This window comes from Tinamus guttatus, unplaced genomic scaffold (genome assembly GCF_059628265.1).
Source record: "Tinamus guttatus ecotype Peru unplaced genomic scaffold, ASM5962826v1 Tinamus_guttatus_pri_ptg000287l, whole genome shotgun sequence".
Classification (NCBI taxonomy): domain Eukaryota; kingdom Metazoa; phylum Chordata; class Aves; order Tinamiformes; family Tinamidae; genus Tinamus; species Tinamus guttatus.
In genome coordinates this window covers 3,299,368-3,319,922 of record NW_028288821.1, presented here as the reverse complement: position 1 = coordinate 3,319,922, position 20,555 = coordinate 3,299,368, and the positions used below count along the sequence as shown (strand labels likewise).

General features: G+C 49.6%; 1 protein-coding gene across 1 annotated transcript; it reads right to left on the bottom strand.

Moving 5' to 3' along the window:
• Positions 1–1,018: 1,018 nt before the first annotated feature.
• On the bottom strand, positions 1,019–2,635 carry LOC104574256 (brain-specific homeobox/POU domain protein 3). The gene is made up of 2 exons (XM_010221506.2): positions 2,516–2,635; positions 1,019–2,051 (listed from the first exon to the last, which is right to left on the bottom strand). The coding sequence occupies exons 1-2, from the start codon at positions 2,633–2,635 to the stop codon at positions 1,146–1,148; spliced, it is 1,026 nt and encodes a 341-aa protein (XP_010219808.2). The 3' UTR covers positions 1,019–1,145.
• Positions 2,636–20,555: the final 17,920 nt, after the last annotated feature.

Genomic DNA, 20,555 nt, shown 5'->3' with positions numbered 1-20,555 from the left:
AATCTCGTTAAAGAAAAAAGAAAAAAAAAGGGGAAAAAAGAGAGAAAACAAAATAAAATAAAAATAAAGGAAACGGAGGCATATTCCTCTATTAAATATGCAAAGGAAAAAAAGTATTCTTGCCTTAGAAAGTGCAGAGTTCACTATTTGCAAAGGCAGCCGCCGCCGCGGCCGCTCCAGCCCCCGCAGCCCAGCTCGGCCGCTGCCGCTGTCGCGGAGGCGCCGCTCCTGCGAGCCCCAGTGCCTTGATTGTCGAAGCGCAGGTTTTGTACAGTGAAATCATATGGATGCCGAATAGTTTAAGCAAAACCAAAACAAAAAAAACTCCGTTTTCCCCAAACGAACCATGACTCCAGGGTCGTGCCCATTTTTTTTGTTTTGTCTAAATTTTTTAAATCTTTTTTTCTTTTTTTTTTTCTTTTTGTCTTTAATTTAGCGATGAGGTAGAAACAGAAATGCTATTGCAAAAATGCGATGGATTTGCTGGGAGTGGGGGATAGCGAACCAAACCATGCAAGTGCGTGTGTGTGCGTGTGTGGAAGTGTGCGCGGGGACCCTCGGCAGCGAGTGCAGGGAAGCAGGGCTGGCGCCTCCGTATTTACAGCCGTCCAGGACAGCTTTGAGATCTTTTTTTTTTTCTCCTCTCTTTTTATTTTTTTTTATTTTTTATATTTTTTAAAGAAGAGGATCAGTCACCGAAGAAGGATAGGCAGCCCCTATCTGTCCGGGCAGCCAGGTAGGGACAGGGGGCTAGAACAAAGACCTGCCCGAGCTCTAACCATTGCCGCCTGGGCTCCAGATATCCCTGTACCTCCCCCAAGGCCTTTCATTTTGTCTTTTCTTTTTTCCTCCTTTTTTTTTTTATTTTTCAGTTTTGTCTACAAAAGCAAGTCTGTACCAGTCATAACAGCGCAGCCAGTTGGCCCGGGGTTAAGGAGCAGACACCAGGCTCCAGGCTGTTCACTTTGCTTTGGGCAGGTTTCCTTTTTTAGGTTTATTATTCCTTTTCTCTCTCTCTCTCTCTTTCTTTTCTTAATAACAAACAAACGAGAAGCCCGGCCCGTTCTGGAGGGGCTGGCTCCAGAGCCATGCTGGGCTGGCTGGCGGGTCAGGCGCTCCCCACCACCAGCCTCCCAGCCCCTTCTTCAGTAGGTGGCAGAAAATTTCATCCTTTTCTGCTTCTGTCTCTGATTGCAAAACCAGACCCGCACCACGTTCTTCTTTAAGTCTAACTTCTCAGCGATGGCAGCAATTTTCTCTGAGGAGGGCCGCGGCTGCACAGCAAAGTAAGCCTCCAGCGACCGTTTTTCTGGGGCAGCGATGGAGGTGCGCTTACGTTTCTTGTCTCCCCCTGTGTAGATCTCTGGTTTGGTCATTTTCTCCCTCTGGGCCCGCTCTGCCTCCTCCAGCCATGCTTCCAGGATGGGCTTTAGGGCCACCATGTTGTTGTGGGACAAGGTGAGTGACTCAAACCTGCAGATTGTGCTTTGGCTAAGGCAGCCTACCCCCGGGATCTTCAGGTTGGCCAGTGCAGAGCCCACGTCAGCCTGGGTCACCCCCAGCTTGATCCTCCGCTGCTTGAAGCGCTCGGCAAAGGACTCCAGCTCCCGCGGGTCCGTCTCTGTCTCAGGGCCAGAGATGACAGCGTGGGAAGTGAGGCCGTGAGGGTGAGACATGTTCATAGGCTGGGAGTGGTGGGCCATGTGGTTGATGGCCGACATGTGGGAGTGAGGGTGCGAAGGTGTGGAGCCCACATCAGGGCCTGGCACTCCTCCGAGCGGGATGGCAGAATTGAGGTGGTCCAGGAGCTCTCCATCCAGGCCCTGTGAGGGCTGGTGGTGGTGGTGGTGCGGATGGTGTGTGGTGAGCACGGACGGGTGGTGCAGGTGCACGGAGGATGAGGTAGGAGTGCAAGACACGCTGCTCATGGTGTGGTAGGTGGCATCCGGCTTGAAAGGGTGGGTTTTCTGTGATACTATATCCACAGCGGCCAGAGCCTCAGCACCTCGCAGCAAGGTCTCATCAAAGCCCGCAAAAATGTTACCTTGGATCTGGAAGGAGTAGGGGAGGGACAAAAACAAACCAAAAGACCAGGAGAAGATTAGAATAAATGTATTGCTTCAGAGATCGCACTCAGCTCCTTGACAGCACCCGGACCAGTAAGACAAACCAAGTTCAACCCTCAGCCAAAAAGAGCATCAGCAAAAGGGCATTGGGCCCTGGGCACCCCCCTTTTCTTTGGGGAGACCTCCTCTAAAGAAGAGGTAATGCAGAGGGAGGACAGAGCCAAAGAGGAGTCCGGCAGAGCCTCTGCTCCACTGGTTTGTACAACCGAGTTAGGCAAGACGTCCAGGGCTGACATGGTACAGCCGCTGTTCCCCAAGCCCCGCTCCCACTTGGGAGCCCCTGCCCAACCAGCTGCCGTAGCGGGGAACCCCAAAGCCCATCGACGCCCTCTCCAAGTAACTCGGGGGCCGGCGCAGGACGGGGCGCTCCGGCGGGCTCGGCGCCTTACCTGGGGGGCGGGCAGGCAGGCTCTGCGGATGGCGTCGGAGCTGCTGTGCAGGTGCGGGTACTTGGGCTCGTGCAGGATGGGGTGCATGCTGAACGGCTGCTTGCTGTTCATGGACATCATGGTGCGAGCGGGGCGGCGCGGGGGCTGCCCGGTGCGGGGGCGCGGTATTGTCTGCCGCCGCCGCCCGGCATCGCGGGCATTATAGGCCGGCCCCCCCGCCCCCCCGCGCCATCATTGGGCGAGAGGCGGCAGGAGCCGCCCCCGCCCCGCCCCCCGGGCGGTGATCTCACCCCCCCTCCTCCTTCCGTCGGGGTCCCCCTCCCCAAAACGGTCCTTCCCCCCCCCGCAAATGACCCCGGACCTTCCCGGGACTCCCCATCGGGACTCGGATGTCCCCGGTGTTCCGGGCTCCCTCCCCCGCCCTCCGAAGGAAGGAGTTCCTAGACTTAAAATTCACCCTAAGAATGAAATAACAAGAAGTTTCATCAACTTTTATCTTTTTATTTTTTGCTGCTCGCGGCTGAGCAAGACTTGGCTTGATCTTGGCTTACCTGGCTTGATCGCACGGGTCCTCCTGCCAGCGCAGCCGCATGGGCTCCCTGTCTGCCTGTCCGTCTGTCCGCAGCCTCCCCTCTCCAACCCGCCGCTGCCTGCCGGTGCCTCAGCAGTGCGGTCCTTCTTCCTCGACATCTCCCAGTCCGTATTTATCTCCACACACTCCCCCTGCCCGGGGCATGGCCCTCTCTCCCCCATCCTCTCCCTCCCTCCCTGCCCCTCCACCTGGATCCAGCCGCTGTCCAAGTGCCGTGGGCGGAGGTGAAGCCTGGTGCTTCACCCTGCTCTGGCAGCTCTTAGGCAGACAAGAGCTCGACATGCAGCAGCGCTGAAGCCAAGGGAACGGCAGAGGGGGGTTCCTGTTGCTTTCTGGAGAGGGGACGGCAGCTGTTGGGATGGAGAAGAAGGTGCCTGGTCTTGCTCAGAGTCAAGTGACCTCTCCAGGGAGCAGCAGGGGTTTATCCAGCGCAGAAGAGCCAGCCCTAGCAGTCTGTACAGTCCTGCTGCTATCAGGGTGTGGAGGTGGAGACAGGGCAGTGTTGCACAGTTTTCCTGGCCCCTCTCCACTCACCCTCTAGCTTTACTGTATGCAGTCTCCTCTGTGACATCTCTGCTCACACGTCTTCTGCTGGGCACCGTGAGTCTGGCAGGCCAACAAGTGTCAAAAGGAAAAGGAGAATCTAATCTAATCTCAGTCTGAGAAGAAGTGCCCCAAACCAGCTGCTAGCTCAGGTCTGAGCATGCAGAAATAAAGGTCAGATCCAGCGACAGCAGTCTTGGAAAGCAGTTGTCACCAGACAGGTTTGTGCCCAGATTCACACATGCACGTTCAGAGAGAAGGCTGTTAAGCCAGACAGGACGCAGCCAACATATCCATGCACAGGGACAAGGGGAGGCCCTTCAAGATCCTGATTCAGGAGCCCCTTGGGTGGGAGAACCACATCGACTCTGCGTTGCTGCCAGGAAATCTCTCTCTGAAGACCTGATGGATTGGAGAGGGCCCATGCATGATCCCTGCGTACAACAGTCCACAGAGCCCTTTCTGCTTGTCAGAGCATCCTCTACACACACCAGGGACCTCTGGTCCCAGTAGATTAGCTGGCCAACACAGTGATGCTCTCTGACTATCCACAGATAGGAACAGGCGGGAGCCATGGAGTCTTTGCGCCTTCCGCTTTCCGTCAGCACAGCTCTGAGTCACAGTCTCCCCTCTGCTGCTTGCAGCGACTGCAGCATTAGGTGATGGGCAGAGACGAGCCGCTGCCAGAGAGGTTCACTGGAAGCTTTCTTTGCACTTGAGGCTGAGGCAGAATGATTGCAAAGGGGAATTGCTCCTCCTGGGGAGTCTGCCATGTGCCCAGCTACTTTCTGTGCTCTTCAAATAAACAGCCCAAGAGCTTGATAACTCTCAGGCATGCCAGGAGTTTCTGTTGGGTGACTTTGTGTTTCTTTTCTTCTGCTGGGCTCTTCCTGGTGACCCCTGCCCCATGCCACACAGATCATCTCTTTTTATTCATGTTCGCTCACACCATTCCAATAGATCAAAGAAGGAAAGTTGGAGAGATCAGTTCAATCCCTAGCTCTAGAATTAGTTCTTCTTGAGGGTACAAACATTATGACAGGCTGACTTTTTTCCAGCAATGAACTGCCTCCAAACTCTGCCTCAGAGCATGTCCTAGAGGGGACCTTGGTGACTAGACCTGGGCATGCTCTGCTTGTGCCCACCCTGCAGAGAGGCTCCTGGGGAAAAACAGACAAGACTCCTCCTCGAGGGGCTCAGCAGGTAGTTTTCTGCATCTTCAGGAAGCCAAGACCTGAACTCAAGAGCCTGAGGACAACACATGGCAAGCAAGCTTAGAAAGGAGCACAGAGATTTTCCATTCTGATCTGATTTCCATTCTGAGTTCTGATCTCATTTCTCAACCTGTAACCACTGAAATGATCAGAGGAGCAGCAGAAAGTTGTCCCAAGCCAAGACAAAGATTCACCTAGCCCTGGATCCTGGGTGTGTGCCTAAGAAAGGTGGATAAGAAACAAGTGACAGCACTTCCTCCACATTCTTTTCTGTGCCTACCAGGGTTTAACAGACCTTTATTAACTGCCTCTCACAAATCTTCCTTTTTCCAAGCAGACACTATCTACCCTCAATGCACCAGATGCCACTGGAAACTAATCTCAGAGCGTCCTGTCCAGCAAGGTCTGTGACCAAGAAGCTCTAGCTCTGTGGCTTTGCAAAGATGACCCACAGTTTCTTCTCCTGGCTTTCTGCCTCTAACGAAAAACGCTTGCAATGCTCCTCCTAATCCCTCTGTTCACAATCAAAAAACACCTCAATGCAGACTCTTCAGAGGACCACCCTGCCTACCAGGTGGTTTTCGTGCCCCAGGCAGTTTTCCTCAGCCTCCAGCTGCTTTTATTACCTAAGAAGGTGTCATTGCTCCTTCCTTACCTGAACGAGAGCTCTTGGCACCCTCAGGTCTCTAATGGTGTGCTCTAGCTACCTGTCTAGTGATTATCAGCTCCCAGTGCAATACTGACGGAGCAGAGGGATATGGTTTGCCATTCTCCACAAAATGATCCATCTGAAATGGGGCACATGTGGCTTTCTCTGGCAGCATCCTGGCTGTCCCAGGGCTGTGGATCCTGAAAGCACAGCTCCTTGGTCCTCCTGGCCTACTTGGCATCCACCGTCTGTGGAAACTCTGGGGAGGATCCATCTATCAAAACTAAGGTGTCCAAGGATTAAATGTTTCATTCTCACTGGAATTTACATTTTCTGATGAAAATTGGTTTTGTCAGAAGATTTGTAAGATTCTCTACGTGCCATTAGACTGCACATGGTTAGCACAGCGATGGTTTAAATTGCCTGCCAGCATGCAGGAGGGTAATATTGAGCCCCAACATTTTTTTTTAAGTTGCACTGAACTCTACAAACTGATGTACTTCTGAGATAGACCCATGGCACTGAAGAGAACATTTCTACTGCATGGAATACTTATTCCCATTTAAAATTAGTGTGAGATCAGAAATAAGACCAGGGCGAGATAACGTCACCTCCAATGCTCTGACAAACACTAGCAATACCAAAGATTCAAGAGTGGCTCGATGCTGTGCCTTTCACCATGCAGAATGGGGAACACAAAAAGAAGACAAGCCATAGTTCAAAATATCATGTTTTCAGAATGATCTGGAGGCTGGGAGAGCTGTATGGAAAGAGCTTCTGAGGCCAAGACCTGTTTCTTCGTCTGAATAGCGCAGTGTATTTTAATGCACAGATCTAGCACTTCAGGTGTAAGCAGAAGGAATATCCGTGCAGACCAACGCTGAAAGCCCGCTTGTAAAAATCCTTATTAAAACTCCACGGAGTCTAATCGTGAAAGATAGCTTTTAATTAAAAAGTGCAACCATTCAGCCAAGTTTTATAGGGAGATTGCTACGACCCCGGGAGATGCCAACCAGCAATAGACTAAGCTTCTTCCGGAGGGAGGGATTTTTCCCATCCCTTGTTCTTAGCTGGCAGGGAACATCTCTGGCTGTTTTAAATGGGCAACTTCACAAGTTTCCTGAGTGTGGTTTCTTCCATTAGGAAATGGGAACCTTTAACAGCTCACCCAGGCAGCAAAATTCCTCCACTCCATCTATTGCATTAGGAGCCCGGAGTCCTTGCTGCTCAACTCAGCAGAGAGGAGAGAGAGCAAGAGAAAAGAAAATCCAGATGGGGCAAAGTGTAGCTCGACTTTTTAATACTAAATTATTTACAGTAAGTAAAATCGTGTGTGTCAATTGTGAAAAGAGTCCAATTTGTTTGATTTACATTGCAGGGGGGTGCCCTGGGGTAGGGGGTGTTTAACTATCTTCTCTAATGTAATTGCCTATGGCAGGCCGTTAAATATTTGATAGGCTGCCTGAGCAAAGTAAGGAACTTTGTCTGATACGCTCCCGCAACCCTTTCAGTGTATCAAATGTATTTGCAGCCAGAGAGTACCTGAGCCCTTTCTATTGTGTAACTGGTGCTAAGTAATCTCCTTGCAAGCCCACATGGGCTGCAAAGGGTGGATTTTACCCCACTTTTAGGGTGTGCTTGGGTTCTGCGGGAACCTGCACCTTCTGTGGAAAAAAGGGGCTCTTCCCTAGTAGCAAGAGGTACTAACTCCCTGCTGCAGTTAGACCAGGGTGCCTGAGCAAATGTGCCTTTCAGTCTCAGGAAAGTCTGTTCCTTGCAGATCCAGGTGAGCTCAGGCCTTGACTGCAAGATCATGATTACCAGGGCTGTGAGTGATAGGAGGACAAGGATCTGGGAAGAGCTGCAGAGGAGCCTGTAGATACCAGCTGCAGAGATGGACCACAAAAAAATCTAAGGGCCGAAGGTAGCTCATGCAGCCCAGCCTCAAACTCACGCTTAGGGTGTTTTATTACAAGTGTGCAACATGGATAAGTGCAGGGTGATTCAGGTATGACTGAGAAGTGTTAAGAAAGATGTCCAAGATGCTCCAGTTCTTTTGGTCTTCCCCCTGCCCCATATACCCATTCCTTGATGGTCCTCCAGAGAAGGACATTCTGTGTCCACACTCTTCATCACGGCCACATTCAGGCCTATCAACTATTTCCAGCAGTGCACTCGGGCCTCAAGATTAATTGGAAGTTCAATGGTGGCCACTGCACAGCTCCTGGCTTTTCCCATTGCAGCTTTTCCCATCAGCATTTCTTTTCCCAAGAAGACAACTGTCTCTTTGACCCATCAAAGAGGAGAAAAGCAAAGTGATTGACTAATGTGCTGCTGAAGAAAGCCTGGCAGTGATTACAGAGCCTGTTTCTTGACCCAGAATCACCAGCAATGGGAGGTAACTCCTGCTGCTTGATGAAATGCTAAAGAAGAGGGAAGCATCACTTAATGTGATATCCTTTCAGGATCCTTTTAGTTCCAGAGTTATTTACATTTTTTTTCCATTTATATTTGCAACACAACTAATGGCAGAGCATCTAGAAAAGGCTTCCAGATCACCTTGTCCTCCACACAATGCCCTTCTCTTGGGTAGCTGGCCCTCTTGCACGGACATGCAAGAATGCAGCATGCAGAAAACACCTGCACCACTGGGAAAACCTGGGTTTGAGTGAGAGATGAGTGGCCTCCTCCCTTATCCATCAGGGAACTGGCTTAGTGACACCTGCACTGCAGCAGACAGCTGGGAAGCCTGGGTCTCGGTCTCCCTTCTGTTTCCTAAGCAATCATCCTGCTTTCATTACAGTCAGAAAGTAGTTCAACAGGCCATTGAGGATCCCTGATGCAGAGCCCCCCTTGCAGGACTCCCCGCTGAGAAATAGCAACAAAGACCTCAATGCATTTCCTCCAGGAGTCACTGGGAAATAAGAAGCTGGAAAAAGATGCAAAGACAAGAACATGCTGCCAACTATGGGACAAGGCTAATGCAGTTACAAGGAAGAGTTCTTTAGCAGCAAAGAGGCAACAGCATTTCTGTTCATCCTGAGAAGCGCCTCCAGCTTTTTCTGGCCTTGTGGTTACAACAGTCCAGGCAATGATGAACGCACCTGGAAAATAAAAAGCCATCAATGGCCACAGCAACTGACCTGGTTCTGAGACAATTGAAATAAATAACAGACAGAGTTGCCTTCCTAAAAAGCATACGGTGATAGCAGTTTACTAACAGACAGACAGTAGGGGATTCACACACCAACATAATCTGGGCAGGTTCAGCTGTAGCACTTGCTCTATCCACATAAAGGAACACAGGGCAGACATTGGTACACAATTTTTGATGATAGTTGGAAGACTGGTGATGAAGAAAAGGAAACAACTGTCTTCAGTCAGCTGTCCAGTTCTGAGCTGTCTTGGCTCTGTCACGCATCCTGTGGGGCTGCTGATGCTGTAGTCTGTTGGTCTCTCAAAAACAGAACCCTTTTGGGCTGTCCCTTTGCTATCATCCCTTTGGGGACTGTCTCAGACAATGTGTGTGACTGCCAAGGTGAAAGGCAGAGCAGTGCCCTGCAGTGGGAGGGGGACTGGTGCCAGAGGTTAGGGCAAGTGCCACAAAAGCAGGTGGCAGGGCTACAAAGCCTGATAACCTCCACGTCAGCAGGTGCAAACATGTCATTGCCTTTCTGGAGAGACTGGAACCAGAGACTCTAGTACCTGTCTGTCAGCCTGAAATATGTATGGCAGGATTTTTGCCTTTGTTCACTAGGGCAGGCAGTGGCCATCATTGACTGTGACATTTCACTGAAGCTAATAGTCAGGATTTGGACATCTATCAGCTGACACAATCACTGCAGGATTGTTGTGCCTGGTGGGTCAGTGCTGCCCAGAGACCTTGGCTGATGCGGTGTGGAAAGCTGACCTGTGCAGAAGGTTTCCTTCTTCTCGCAGCTGCCTGGGAAGGAAATCCCAAGTCCTTGCTTTGTCCAGCTCCATCAAGCCTGCCCTTGTGTTGGGGCATGTTGGAAGCATGCCTTGACAAGAAAAGGATTAACTGTCCTCCAAACCCTACCTGAAAGGTTAGACCTTCAAGGAACAGTGCTGAACCCAAGACCTCAAATACCTCTGGTATGGGGACAAGGTTTTGCAGCTCAGGCAAGGCTGGAAGAGCTAGGGGAAAGTTCCAGTCCCCATTCCTCTGTGATCAACCTTGCCATTCCCTGAGAATTCCTAGAGGGCAGGAAATATCAAATCACTAGGCTGCGATGGTAAATATTTAACAAGGGCAACACCCCTTCTTTTCTCACTCCTCTCTTCACACATATTCAGCCACTGCATCTCTTGTAGTTGGCAGCACTCACCCTCTCCTTTTCCTTCTTCTGGCTACCCTCCATCACACTGACACAGGGCAGAGAAGTAAAAGACATGGAAATTCAGAGTTATTGAGGAAGACTGTACTCCTTAATGAAAGACTGAGGTAGCCACAGACAGGGCACATTGAGATTTTGGTAGAAGCGTAGAGCATTAAACATAGCCATGACTGGTCTCCAGCCCAGAGGTAGAACAACATGGAAAAAAGGAAAAAAAACAGTTCCTCCACTGTTAGACAGTCTTGCTGGGGGCAAACTGTATTCTGGACATGGTCCAAGACTTACACTGAGCCCCAGACTGCACCTGCAGTTTGCTGTGGCAACGGTGGCAATGTATCATTTGGTTCAGGTGAGAACACATCAGAGAGAGCACTAACAGTGCAAAGTTAAGGCAAGGTGGATCTGCATTGCCTTCTGGAAATGACAGCCTCATCACAGCACCTCAGACCTGTCCCAGGAGAGGTGTTTTCTTTAGGTCTTCTGTTCTTAGGAGGAGATACAGAGTCATGGAGTAATTTAGGTTGGAAGGGATGTCAGGAGATCCCTAGTCAAACACCCATCTTGAAACAGGGCCAGTTAGAGCAGGTTGCTCAGAGCCTTCTCTAGTTGAGATTTGAATGTCTCCAAGGATAGAGACAGAGTCGCTCTGGGCCCCTGCTCTAGTGTTGGAGTGAGCATGAAGGGAGACTGTCAAGGAACTTAAACTACAAATGCAACCAAACCTTGCCTGGGGGTGTTGCATCTGCCTCATTTAGCATACAAACAACATGGGGCTGCAGAGGAGAGGAATCCAGCTCAGCTGAAGTTGGTATTCTAGGTAGATAGAAGCATGGGATACCTGCACCAGTCTGGGTGCACTGGGCTTACACCAGTCCCCATATACCCACAGATTCCCAGGAGGTTTCTCAGAGTCGTGGTTGGCCATGGTTGGGAGACAGGAGTGATTTGGTCAAGACAAAGTAAAGGGGGGAAGGAAGACTCTCTGATGAGGCCAGGATGCAAGCGACAAAGGTCTCCTCAGGGCTTCCTTAGCCTGCTCCGGCATATACACATCTGCCAACACTGAGGCTTTCTCTTGCTCTCCATCCCTCTCTGCTCGCTCCAGCTCTTACAGAAACCACCTCTATTAATATCCCCATCTCTTCCTCTCGGCCCATTATTCTCCTGATGGCCCAAATTTCCAGTTAGCTCCTCTCCAAATTTAAACGATTGCTTCCCCCTCTCTGCTCCCCCCTCCCACCTTTCCGAGAGATGATGTCACTGATGACCTATATTCTCCTTCCTCTCAAATGGCTGGCGCCGAGGCTATTAGATCCCTGCTGCTGGGCTGTGATTGGCTGACAGCCAGTCCCAACCTCACAAGTAACCACGGCAGGCGGCACACGGTCATTCACCGGGAGCGGGGAACTGTCAGCAAGCTTGGAGGGAAGGAAGAACAAGGAAGGAGAGAGGTGTCCGGTGCCCACTCCTGCCTGCAGGACATCACCAGAGAAGAGAGGAAGGGGAGTCATAAAATATGAAATCATCCATGAAGAAAAGTATCTTCACTGTTCACTCGGACATGAGTGAAACCTCAGGACTTGGGAGCTGAGATCCCATGGTCATAGCTTGAGGATATAGCTTGGGATAGCTTCTCTGACCCATCCTGTAGCCCCATGACCCCCAAGCAATGCAGTAACTGAGAGTAACAGCATTGCTGTAGCTGTATGCACATACCTCATCTTCTACCCCAAAACCCTGTAATAGCCCAAGAATGCCATTTTGAACAGCCCCTTGTGTGTTTGGAGGGCTCAGAAATGATGTATTCCTTTAGAAGCCAAAGCACCATACCAAAAGTCAGCTTGTTCAATGCAATGGCAAACTCTACAAATGCTTTCTTGTGTAGTGGCTGAGTGAAGGATCTAGTCCCATGTCTGAGCATGAATTGCTGCCCACAACACAGTCATTAGTCATCAGAGCAGCACAGCTCAATCAGTTTATGGGAAAAGAGTTCATCAATGTTTGGTTAGAAAGAGGCCTTCCAAACGCTGAGAGGAAATGGGACAATTTCCTCTCAATGGGACCTCTTCCTCAGCTGCCCATGGCTCTGACTGATCACGTCTCATGCAGTCAACGTGTCTCGTTTCTACAGCTTTGGCACAGGCCATCTCTGGATCTACTCTGTAAACAACAGGGCTTAAAGCGTCTCATTTAGTCCAAGGTTAGGGAAGAGCTGCCACAGACAAACATCTTTGATACCCCTTGGTTCTGATCAGCAAAGGGACAGAGACCACATCTGTAAAAAATCAGAGGGAAAAGGGAGAGCAAAGGAAGGAGGAAGGAGAAGGAAGATCATGAGTAGAGGTAGAAATAGACTTCCTTTGTTTTTCTCTAGTCTTGAGGATTTTTTTTCTACATTGTGTCTAAATTCTTCTACCTTCTAACAGCTTATGGGGTGGGTCAGCGGCTCTGAAAAGAATGTCCTACTGCTAATCCTTAGACCCATGTCCCTAAACAAGGCCCTTATTACTGCAGTAATATTCCAAAGATACCTGAAAGGCAGGCTGTGACATCCCGCTTCTTCTGGGCACATCACTTCTGAAGGATGAGTTTTTCGTTGGGCGAGCCAATGTCTAGCTGCAAGGGCCTCTCAGCACCTGGCCCCAGGGATCCCACTTCTCATGGTCCCCAGCCAAAGGGATACAGCAGTCCAAGGGGAGAAACCTGCTAACCATTTCCTTGTCCTAAGGACATTCCTTGCGGCCCTCACCCTGTTTTATTCAGTGAAGGAAGTTCCCTATAAATGAATGCAGTTAGGATTTCCAGCAGGAGAGAAAGAGACAAAGAAAGAATAGGAATGAAATTATAAGAAAAAGAGAAAGAGAGAGAAAGAGAAAAAGAAAAAAAGAGAGAAAGAAAGAAGAAAAGATGGAAGAGAACGAGGAGAGGAAAACACCAAAAAATAAGAAAGGAAAGAGTCTTGGTTTTCTGAGTTAGAAGCAAAATTATCTTGATTTCCATTTGAATAATTCATGTTTGCCACGGGCCATGTATTCCTGAGCTTGGGTGTCAAGTGTTTATAGAATATATCTCTTGACAGGGCACTTGTGTGATATTCAGCCATTACCAGAGTGTTAAAAAAACACACACAACAAATGTAAAAGGAGCAAAAAAAATAAAAAGGGAAATGCCGAAACGACGGTCTCCTCCACCTCAGTTTGAGAATAATTGGTCCAAATGAAGCACTTTTCCTTTTACTAAAGACTCTTTCCCTGCCCCCTCCCCTACATGAGTAACCAGCCATAGCGTGTGGACATAGCTGAGAACTCAGCATGGGTGGTTAGCAAGTTGTCCTTACACACAAAGAGAGGCTGTCTACTCATTCTAGAAGATAGATTTGGAAGACGCTGGAGGGACTGTAGCCTTTTTCTCAGCCTTTGCCAGGACACAGAGCCCTGACTCTGAAAACCAGATAAATGTCCCATCCCACCCACTTCTATCTTGGAGGAAATCCCAGTCATGCTGTAAGCCAGAGTGGTCCAGGATTGGTGCCTGGATGTCTTCTTGGTCCTGCGATCCTGTGGTCCAGGAAGAGACAGGAAGTAGAAGAAGGACCCCTCCTCTACCTGGATAACCCAGACTCTATTCTCTTCCCTAGAAAGGAGAATCCTACCTGTGGCTAGTTGGGAAACTGTGGATAGCTCTGTCCCAAATCCAGGAGACAAAGATATGGGAACTGGGAGAGACAAATCAGGAGCAGGGTGGAAAGGGAGATGCCTTTTCTTCAGCGACTTTTCATTGACATTCTTTGCAAGCATTTGCAAGCATTTCAGAGATGAAAATCACCATCTTTTCCCTCCTTGTATTTCATTGCCTTAGTCTCACATCTAACATCCTGGCTAAGGGAAGGGTCTAAGTCTAGTGGGGAGAAGAATGACTGTGTACAGAAAGGACAAAATGGCAAACTGGAGAAAACATGCCTGCATTTTCCACCTGGCCCAAACCCTGGGGACCAGAAGGAATGGAGAGTCCTTCCATGATGGTACTTCCAGAAGCATGTCCAGAGCAGGACTGGGGGTATTTGTCACTTAGGGAATGAGAGATGGCTCATTTCTCACAGCTTCTGGGTGCAACGAACTCTGTTATGAGACTTGCTGGAAAGAAGGGGCTGAATGGACACAGCATGAGTGCCCGGTGCACAGGATTCCTCTCAGATCTCTCCATGCAGGAAGGTGCTAGAGGCAAGGCTCATGTCCAGTTCTCTCCTGGTAGAAGAGTCAAAAACAAGAGCCACAAATGGCTGGGCAGGCTCAAACACAGGGAAATGTCTCCAGGATCACGTCAGGCCTTGGCCGCGCACACCAGCTACAATGTCAGGGTCAGGGTAGCAGCAACTCCCTAGAGCACTTTCCTAAAGTGTAGTCATACAAAAGGCTTTATCACCCATCTATTACAAAAAAAGTGAAACAACCAAGGAACATTTCTCTTTTTTTTTTGCCCATTTTTTCATGCATAGTTGAGAAAATAGGAGGTTACAGATATTTCTGTCTCATTACCCTGATTTTCCATGACACCTCATGGTTTTTGTATATGTTACTTTTTTCTACCCCCCCCCCCACAGATATCCCACAGATTCCCCAGTCATATCTCGATCCACCTTCCCCCAAGTTGCTCTGTCTCCTAAAATAAAGTGTCCCTTGTCACGCTCCTGGAGACAAGAGGCCTTCTTCCCCCAGGGGGCAACAGAAGGATTATTACTGCCATTTTCTCCGCTTTCATTGCCTCCCTCAGGACCTCTGATCACATAAGCTCCATGCTGGCTTTCCAGTGTAACAGAGGATTGAAAAAGGCTAAAAGAACAGAGGGAGGGAAAGATTTCACAAAAAAAAAAAAAAAAAAAAAAAAAAAAAAAAAAAGACAGGGACCTCTTTTTGCAAGAAAAAGCTCCCTGTGAGTTGCAGAGAGGACTGGCATGGACATGTCACTGGGTACATCCACTGCCACAGGGGCAAGGGCTCTTTGTTCAGAAAATGAAGAAAAAAAAAGCAAGCTGCTCCCCCACCATTGCTTGAGTCCTTTTCATGGGGAAAAGTTGAGAAGCAAAGGGAAAGAAGATCATGGGCTGAGTTATCATTTACCACCCAAAAACTGAGAATTCCTTCTTCTCTGCTGGAGCTGGAGCCATGGCTGCGTGTCAGGAAAGGTCTGGTGATGCCCTGCTTTGTAGCTTATTTTGGGAGCAGAGTACACACTATGCCAGCTTGTACACACTGAGAATGTGTGAGAAGCCATAGTGTGAGAGATGGCACAATCCAAGCTGAGATATGGCCAGAAACACACAGCAGTGATTGGAACTATTTCTCATTTCCACGTATCTGCTTGGAGAACAGGACAATGGAAGCTGGCCAGGGCCTCTTCCACCTAACTGTACCCAGAATTGTGCTGTGGATGCCTAGGAGCCCCATAGATACCAGGATAGGTATCTGGATAGGAGATGGATGCTCCAAAACAGCTCTACAGTACGTTAGAAAGTGGCAGAAATCTATGTGCAAGATGAGCAAGATAAGAGTGTGTCTGTGTTCAGATCCCATCCAGCTGTCTGGCTAACACTCATTCCAGGCTGTGGGTTAGGAAATAAGAGGTTTACACAGTGCTCATCCTAAAACTGAGCAGTGAAGGGGAAAGCAGTCTAGTAGCTGATAGACTGATGTGAACCCTACTGCCGGCCTGCACCTCCTCTGTCACAGTACAGTATAAATGGTGAGAAGCTGTCGCACCAAACAACTCTAGTCCAAATGGTTATGTGGAACAAGGACAGGTCACTGTGTCTTCATTTAAGCTGCTCTCTGAGGCTCACAGCTGTCAAGTTACATGATGGCAGCCACCTAGGACATGCACGGAAGGGGCTGAAAACTGACCTAGCAGGGTAGTTGCCCAAGTGGACTCATGAGAGTGGAAAAAAATGGAAGGATATTAGTGGGCTTTGGGCATTCCACATGGCCTCTTCCTCCTTAGAATAGGAAAAAGCTTCATGGAGGGCCGCCACCTCAGCCTGCTGGGCAGGAGGGCTATGGCCTCACATGCAGCAGTAGAACCATCTCCAGAGGGATACATCTCCCACCCAAGAGCATTGGCCCCCCAGTTCCCATCCTGAGGCACCATGTGTCATGTAGAGGCTCAGGGATCCTCACAGGGCAAGCAGACCAGCCACCAGACAGAGGATGACAGGTCTTACTGCAAGGGTGAGAAAATATGAGAAGGTGAAAAGCCCCTGCCCCTGGCAGGGCAGGAGTCTGCTGGAAGGGGTTATGTGGAAGGTCTGTTTCCTCTGTTGGGAAGAAGTCTATGAAAAGTGGAAAGGGGACATGCTCCCGGGTGTCTACTGTGCAGACCTCTAAGTTGTTGCACAAATCAGCCTGCATCCCACCACAGAGCTGACGCATGGCAGGAGTGGGGCAGAGCAGCACGGCTGGGGAGGGCAGGGGGCTACCCTGACAACAGAAACAGAAGTAGGAGACAAGAGAGCACAGCAGGGGCATCCGTCACGAAACCCGCAGCATTTCCCCCTGCCACGGCACCCAGACAGCTAGCGAGACCCTAAACGCAGCCCTCTTTTCAGATATGTCATTTGAATAACTGCTTGGGCAGGGAGAAAGAGCCAGACAGGGAGACGGGGCCTTTTACCGCCTGCTCGCTCCCAGCACCCAGTTCACAGCTGGTGCACCAGCAGGGATCCCTGCTTGGCCATATGCTCTACGTGCTGCTTCAATTACCCCTCAGAGGAGCCGGGCTCTGCAGGGCTCTGGGGAGGGGGAGGAGAGCGCAGGGGGGAAGGGAGGCAAAGGCAGCGAGAGGAGGGGACGTCCCCTCCGCAGCCTCCTCCAGGAACAGCCCTCTGCCCGGCCCGGTACCTGGAAGGGAGGCAGGGGCTGAGCGGCTGCAATCAGAGCACCTCTGCTTCATCCCACAGTGACCCCCTGGTGCGGCCACCCGCAGGCATTAGCAGCCTGGCTTTGCCTCAGTGGGAAGAGACCTGCCAAGAAGAGCAACCCCAGCTGTTTTCTGCCCAAAACAGCACCAGTCTGGGCGGAACCACACGGGCCAGAAAGGACATGGAGTGGGGACTCCTCCATGCACCTCTTCAGGCTGGGGCCAGATCAGAAACTTGCTCAGGACTTGTGGTCTGGCTGCTGGCTCTTGACCTGACGAATACATCCTTACACCCAAGGAAGCAGAGCCAAAATGGAATCGATACCTGCTTTTCTAGTCACCCCTGTAGAAATCTGATTATTTCTAAACTGAGCTCCTCTCGCAGATTGTGCAAATGGGAAGATAAAATTTTACACAGTTTCTTTTTATTTATCCTTTTCATAGAAAATGCTTTTTGACTAAACAAAAGGGCTCTTGGAAACACTTTGATTGTTTAAAAATAAATCCTTTCTTGAAAAACCAATAAGCTAAAAAATAGTATTTTTTCCCACATCTTTAACAAACACTTTTCATTTTCTTACCTCCATTCACTTTTCTTCTGAAACTGTGTTTTCTTTTTAATGACTCGGGTTTGGTTATTTGATGGAAGTAAAGATTATCCATGGAAAAGTTTTTGTTTTGTTTGTTTGTTTTTTGAGTCTTGCTAGTATGGAGTTATTCACTGCACCCTGGAATCAGATCAGTGGAAAAACCTTTACATCAGCAATACTTTTGCAGTGCTGCTGACTAGACATGTCACACTGTCCCCATTCATGGAAAAAAAAAAGTTTTATGCACACACATGCACACAAAACATTTGTGTCCCTCTGGAGTGGAAGTAGATTTTCTTAGGAAAACATGTGATTTATTTTCAGTTTCTAGACAGAATATAAAAAAAAAAGTGCATCAAAGAAGGCGTAAAAATAAATTATTTGGGATTAAAACAAAGCTTGCCTGATAATATCAAAACTTACCAGCTTCACTTTGACTTTTCCAAATTACTATAAATATTTGTATGAATAGAAAGAACAATTTTTGTTTGAAATATTCACTATGCAATGAAAAAAACACATCAAAATGGGCTATCCATAAAGAAAAAAAATCTCAGACCAGGGCTTGGGGCTGTTGATACTGTTTTGAGTTTATTGCATCTCTTAGGCCCAGACAGGAGAGCTGCCTTGCAGTGACTCTGGGACTCTTCCATGTGCGTAACCCATCACGGACTCTCCCGGATTCAGCAAGTTCCAGGCTCAATGCACTCCTTCCTACTGCAGCTTTCTCTCCTGTGTCTTAACTTTCATGAGAAATAGTCATGCTATTGCAACAGCCTGCTGTTGCCATGCTATAGCAACAGTCTGCTGAGTTAAAGTGGAGTTTCACCTGTGTTACTGCCTTGGCAGCTGCTGACCAAGGCCAAAACAAGGCTCATCATCCCTGAGACACCAGCTGCAGCAGGAATGCCTTTCTTGACCTGGATGGATCATTTCTACATTACGTGACCAGCACAGCCTGTGACACACGTGATGCTGCAGTGAGCTGGGTTTGCTGCAGCCCCGGCATGGGCTGCAATCAGAGTGCTCTGGTACCGCTGGGACTCATACGATGAGGTCTCAAGACGATACCTTGCTGCGGGACAAAAAGCTTGGCCAATTACATGAGCCTGTTTCCCAAAACCTCCACAACTCCCCCATATCTTGCTCTGCCATCCCCGCTCACTCTGTCCACCATCTTGGGTCACGCTCGCTGCTTCTTTCAGGTCAGCAGAGCAACCACAGTGGAGGAAACGACTCCCGCGCACCCCGTGCGCTGACTCGAGCCTCTCCACGCTCCACAACAGCAGCTGGATGGTGCCGGACGGTTTTGTTCTGGGGACAAAGGAGTGCCGGGACAGACCCTCCTCCCGTGGCTGAGGCAGGAGCTCAGCCGGGCTCCCCAGGTGCTGAACGTCCCCGTGCAGACGAGCCCTGCTCAGGGCCTCGCGGCCCGGCCGGCTGCCGGCGCTGCGTGCCCGGGGCAGCTTTACGGTGCTATCTGGTGACAGGAGCTTTGTCTCTGCTCCTCAGGGGAATGCAAGGATGGGCACAAGCGCATGGCGGGGGGAGCTTCTGAAGTGCAGAAAGTTTATCCTGCCAGCAGCTTGCTTTCCTTTCAGCAGGGACAAAGCTGCTTTTGCTTCATAGCGCCTGTTTAGTCACATCTCCAGAGGAGTGAGATCAAAGTGGCACTGTGCTGCAGGTAGGGAACTCCCTGGGGACACCACAGTACTTACCCACAGGTTTTAACCCCGTGTTTCTGTTCCTAGATCACACGAGTGCTTTCCACTCTCTCTAGTGATTTGGCTGCTCCGAGCACAGTGTTCAGTGCTTTCCTTCCGCAGAGCATCACCTTAAGGGGCAGGTGGACAACCCAAAGGTTGTCTTCCCCAAGACGGCCCTACAATCTGGAGTGGGAGCATCTCTCCTGGTTTTGCCTGGAGGAACTTAAACACCATATGAGGACAGCTTGTTTTGCTGAAAAGTGACACAAAATGTGTAGTAAAGTCTTCTGAAATGGACTTGGACCTTGTACCTAACAGGAAAATTGCATCTGAACTGTCCCATTCTGCAAACACAGGGCAGTAAACAGAAATTTTCCACCCACCTCCAGGTAAAACTAGCTTCAGCCAAGTGTCCCTCAGTATCTCCACTGCAGTGTTAGGCACTTAGGCCTGAACACACATCAGAGACTGAAGTTTCTAACTTCCCGCTGAAATGGCAACAGGAATTAGTTATCTAAATGCTTTTGGTGCTCTGGTCCCCTGAGATCATTTGTATTTGTAGAAGAAGGTGTCCAATAAGCCCTACAGGGTATTCTTTAGAGGAGGGGTGGAATATGATGGGGAAAGTATTTGCGAGAGAGATAGTTTATTTGACCTTTGTGCATAAATCTCTATTGTCCTTCCTGACAGAGTTCTTCCAGGCACGACATGGGGGACTCAAGGGAGGAAAGGGTTAAGAGCCCTCTAGGCCATGGCCTGACCCACAGACCTTCCCGTATTGTCCCTTTTCTTATCCCCTGTCACTGGGGAGATTAGCAGTCAGCAGATTAACCTAGTCTATGCCCAGCAGGCACTTTGGAGATGAAGGGCAGAGGGAAGAGAGACTGATCTCTGAATTCCAAAATGCTTGGATGTCCATACAGGCGTCAGAAAAGGGCTAGAGATAGTCGAGGTCCAAAGGGCTGGAGGGGGGAAGATCTCCAGCTGGCGGTGGGAAGTCAGGGACTGGAGAAAGTATTAACAGGCATGACAGGTTTTTTTCTTTGAGGAAGAGAGGTCCGACCCTTGGACCTAGTGTGTTCCCAAAGTGCCCCAGCATCTTGAGAACATAGAAAGGTTTCCAAGAGGAGGTGAACAAGACTCTGCTCTTTTCAGCAGTAGGACCTGTCCAGCAATGAGGTTCATCTTCCAGACAAATCTAGAGCTGCACAAACTGTGCAGCCAGTGAGGAGCTTAGCAGCAAGCTGAGATAGATGGAAAAGCTGTTACCCACAGGTCAGGGATGGCACATGAAAGTCTAGTGTGAACCATGGACTTGTACAGCAGACATGCAATGGGCTGAACCTGCTGTGCATTAGTTCCTGGAAGCTCTAATTAGTGCCCTCAGCAATGCATTAGCAAGAGGGGTGCAGCTGAGCCACAACCTTGACACGATAGAAGGCCTCTGTAGATAGTGGCTGTTCAGCTGAACTGAGAAAT

Coding starts and splice junctions, on each gene's coding strand:
- LOC104574256 (XM_010221506.2), bottom strand. CDS start 2,635: ATGATGTCCATGAACAGCAAGCAGCCGTTCAGCATGCACCCCATCCTG. Junction 2,052..2,515: donor CCTGCCTGCCCGCCCCCCAG/GTAAGGCGCCGA, acceptor TACTCCTTCCAG/ATCCAAGGTAACATTTTTGC.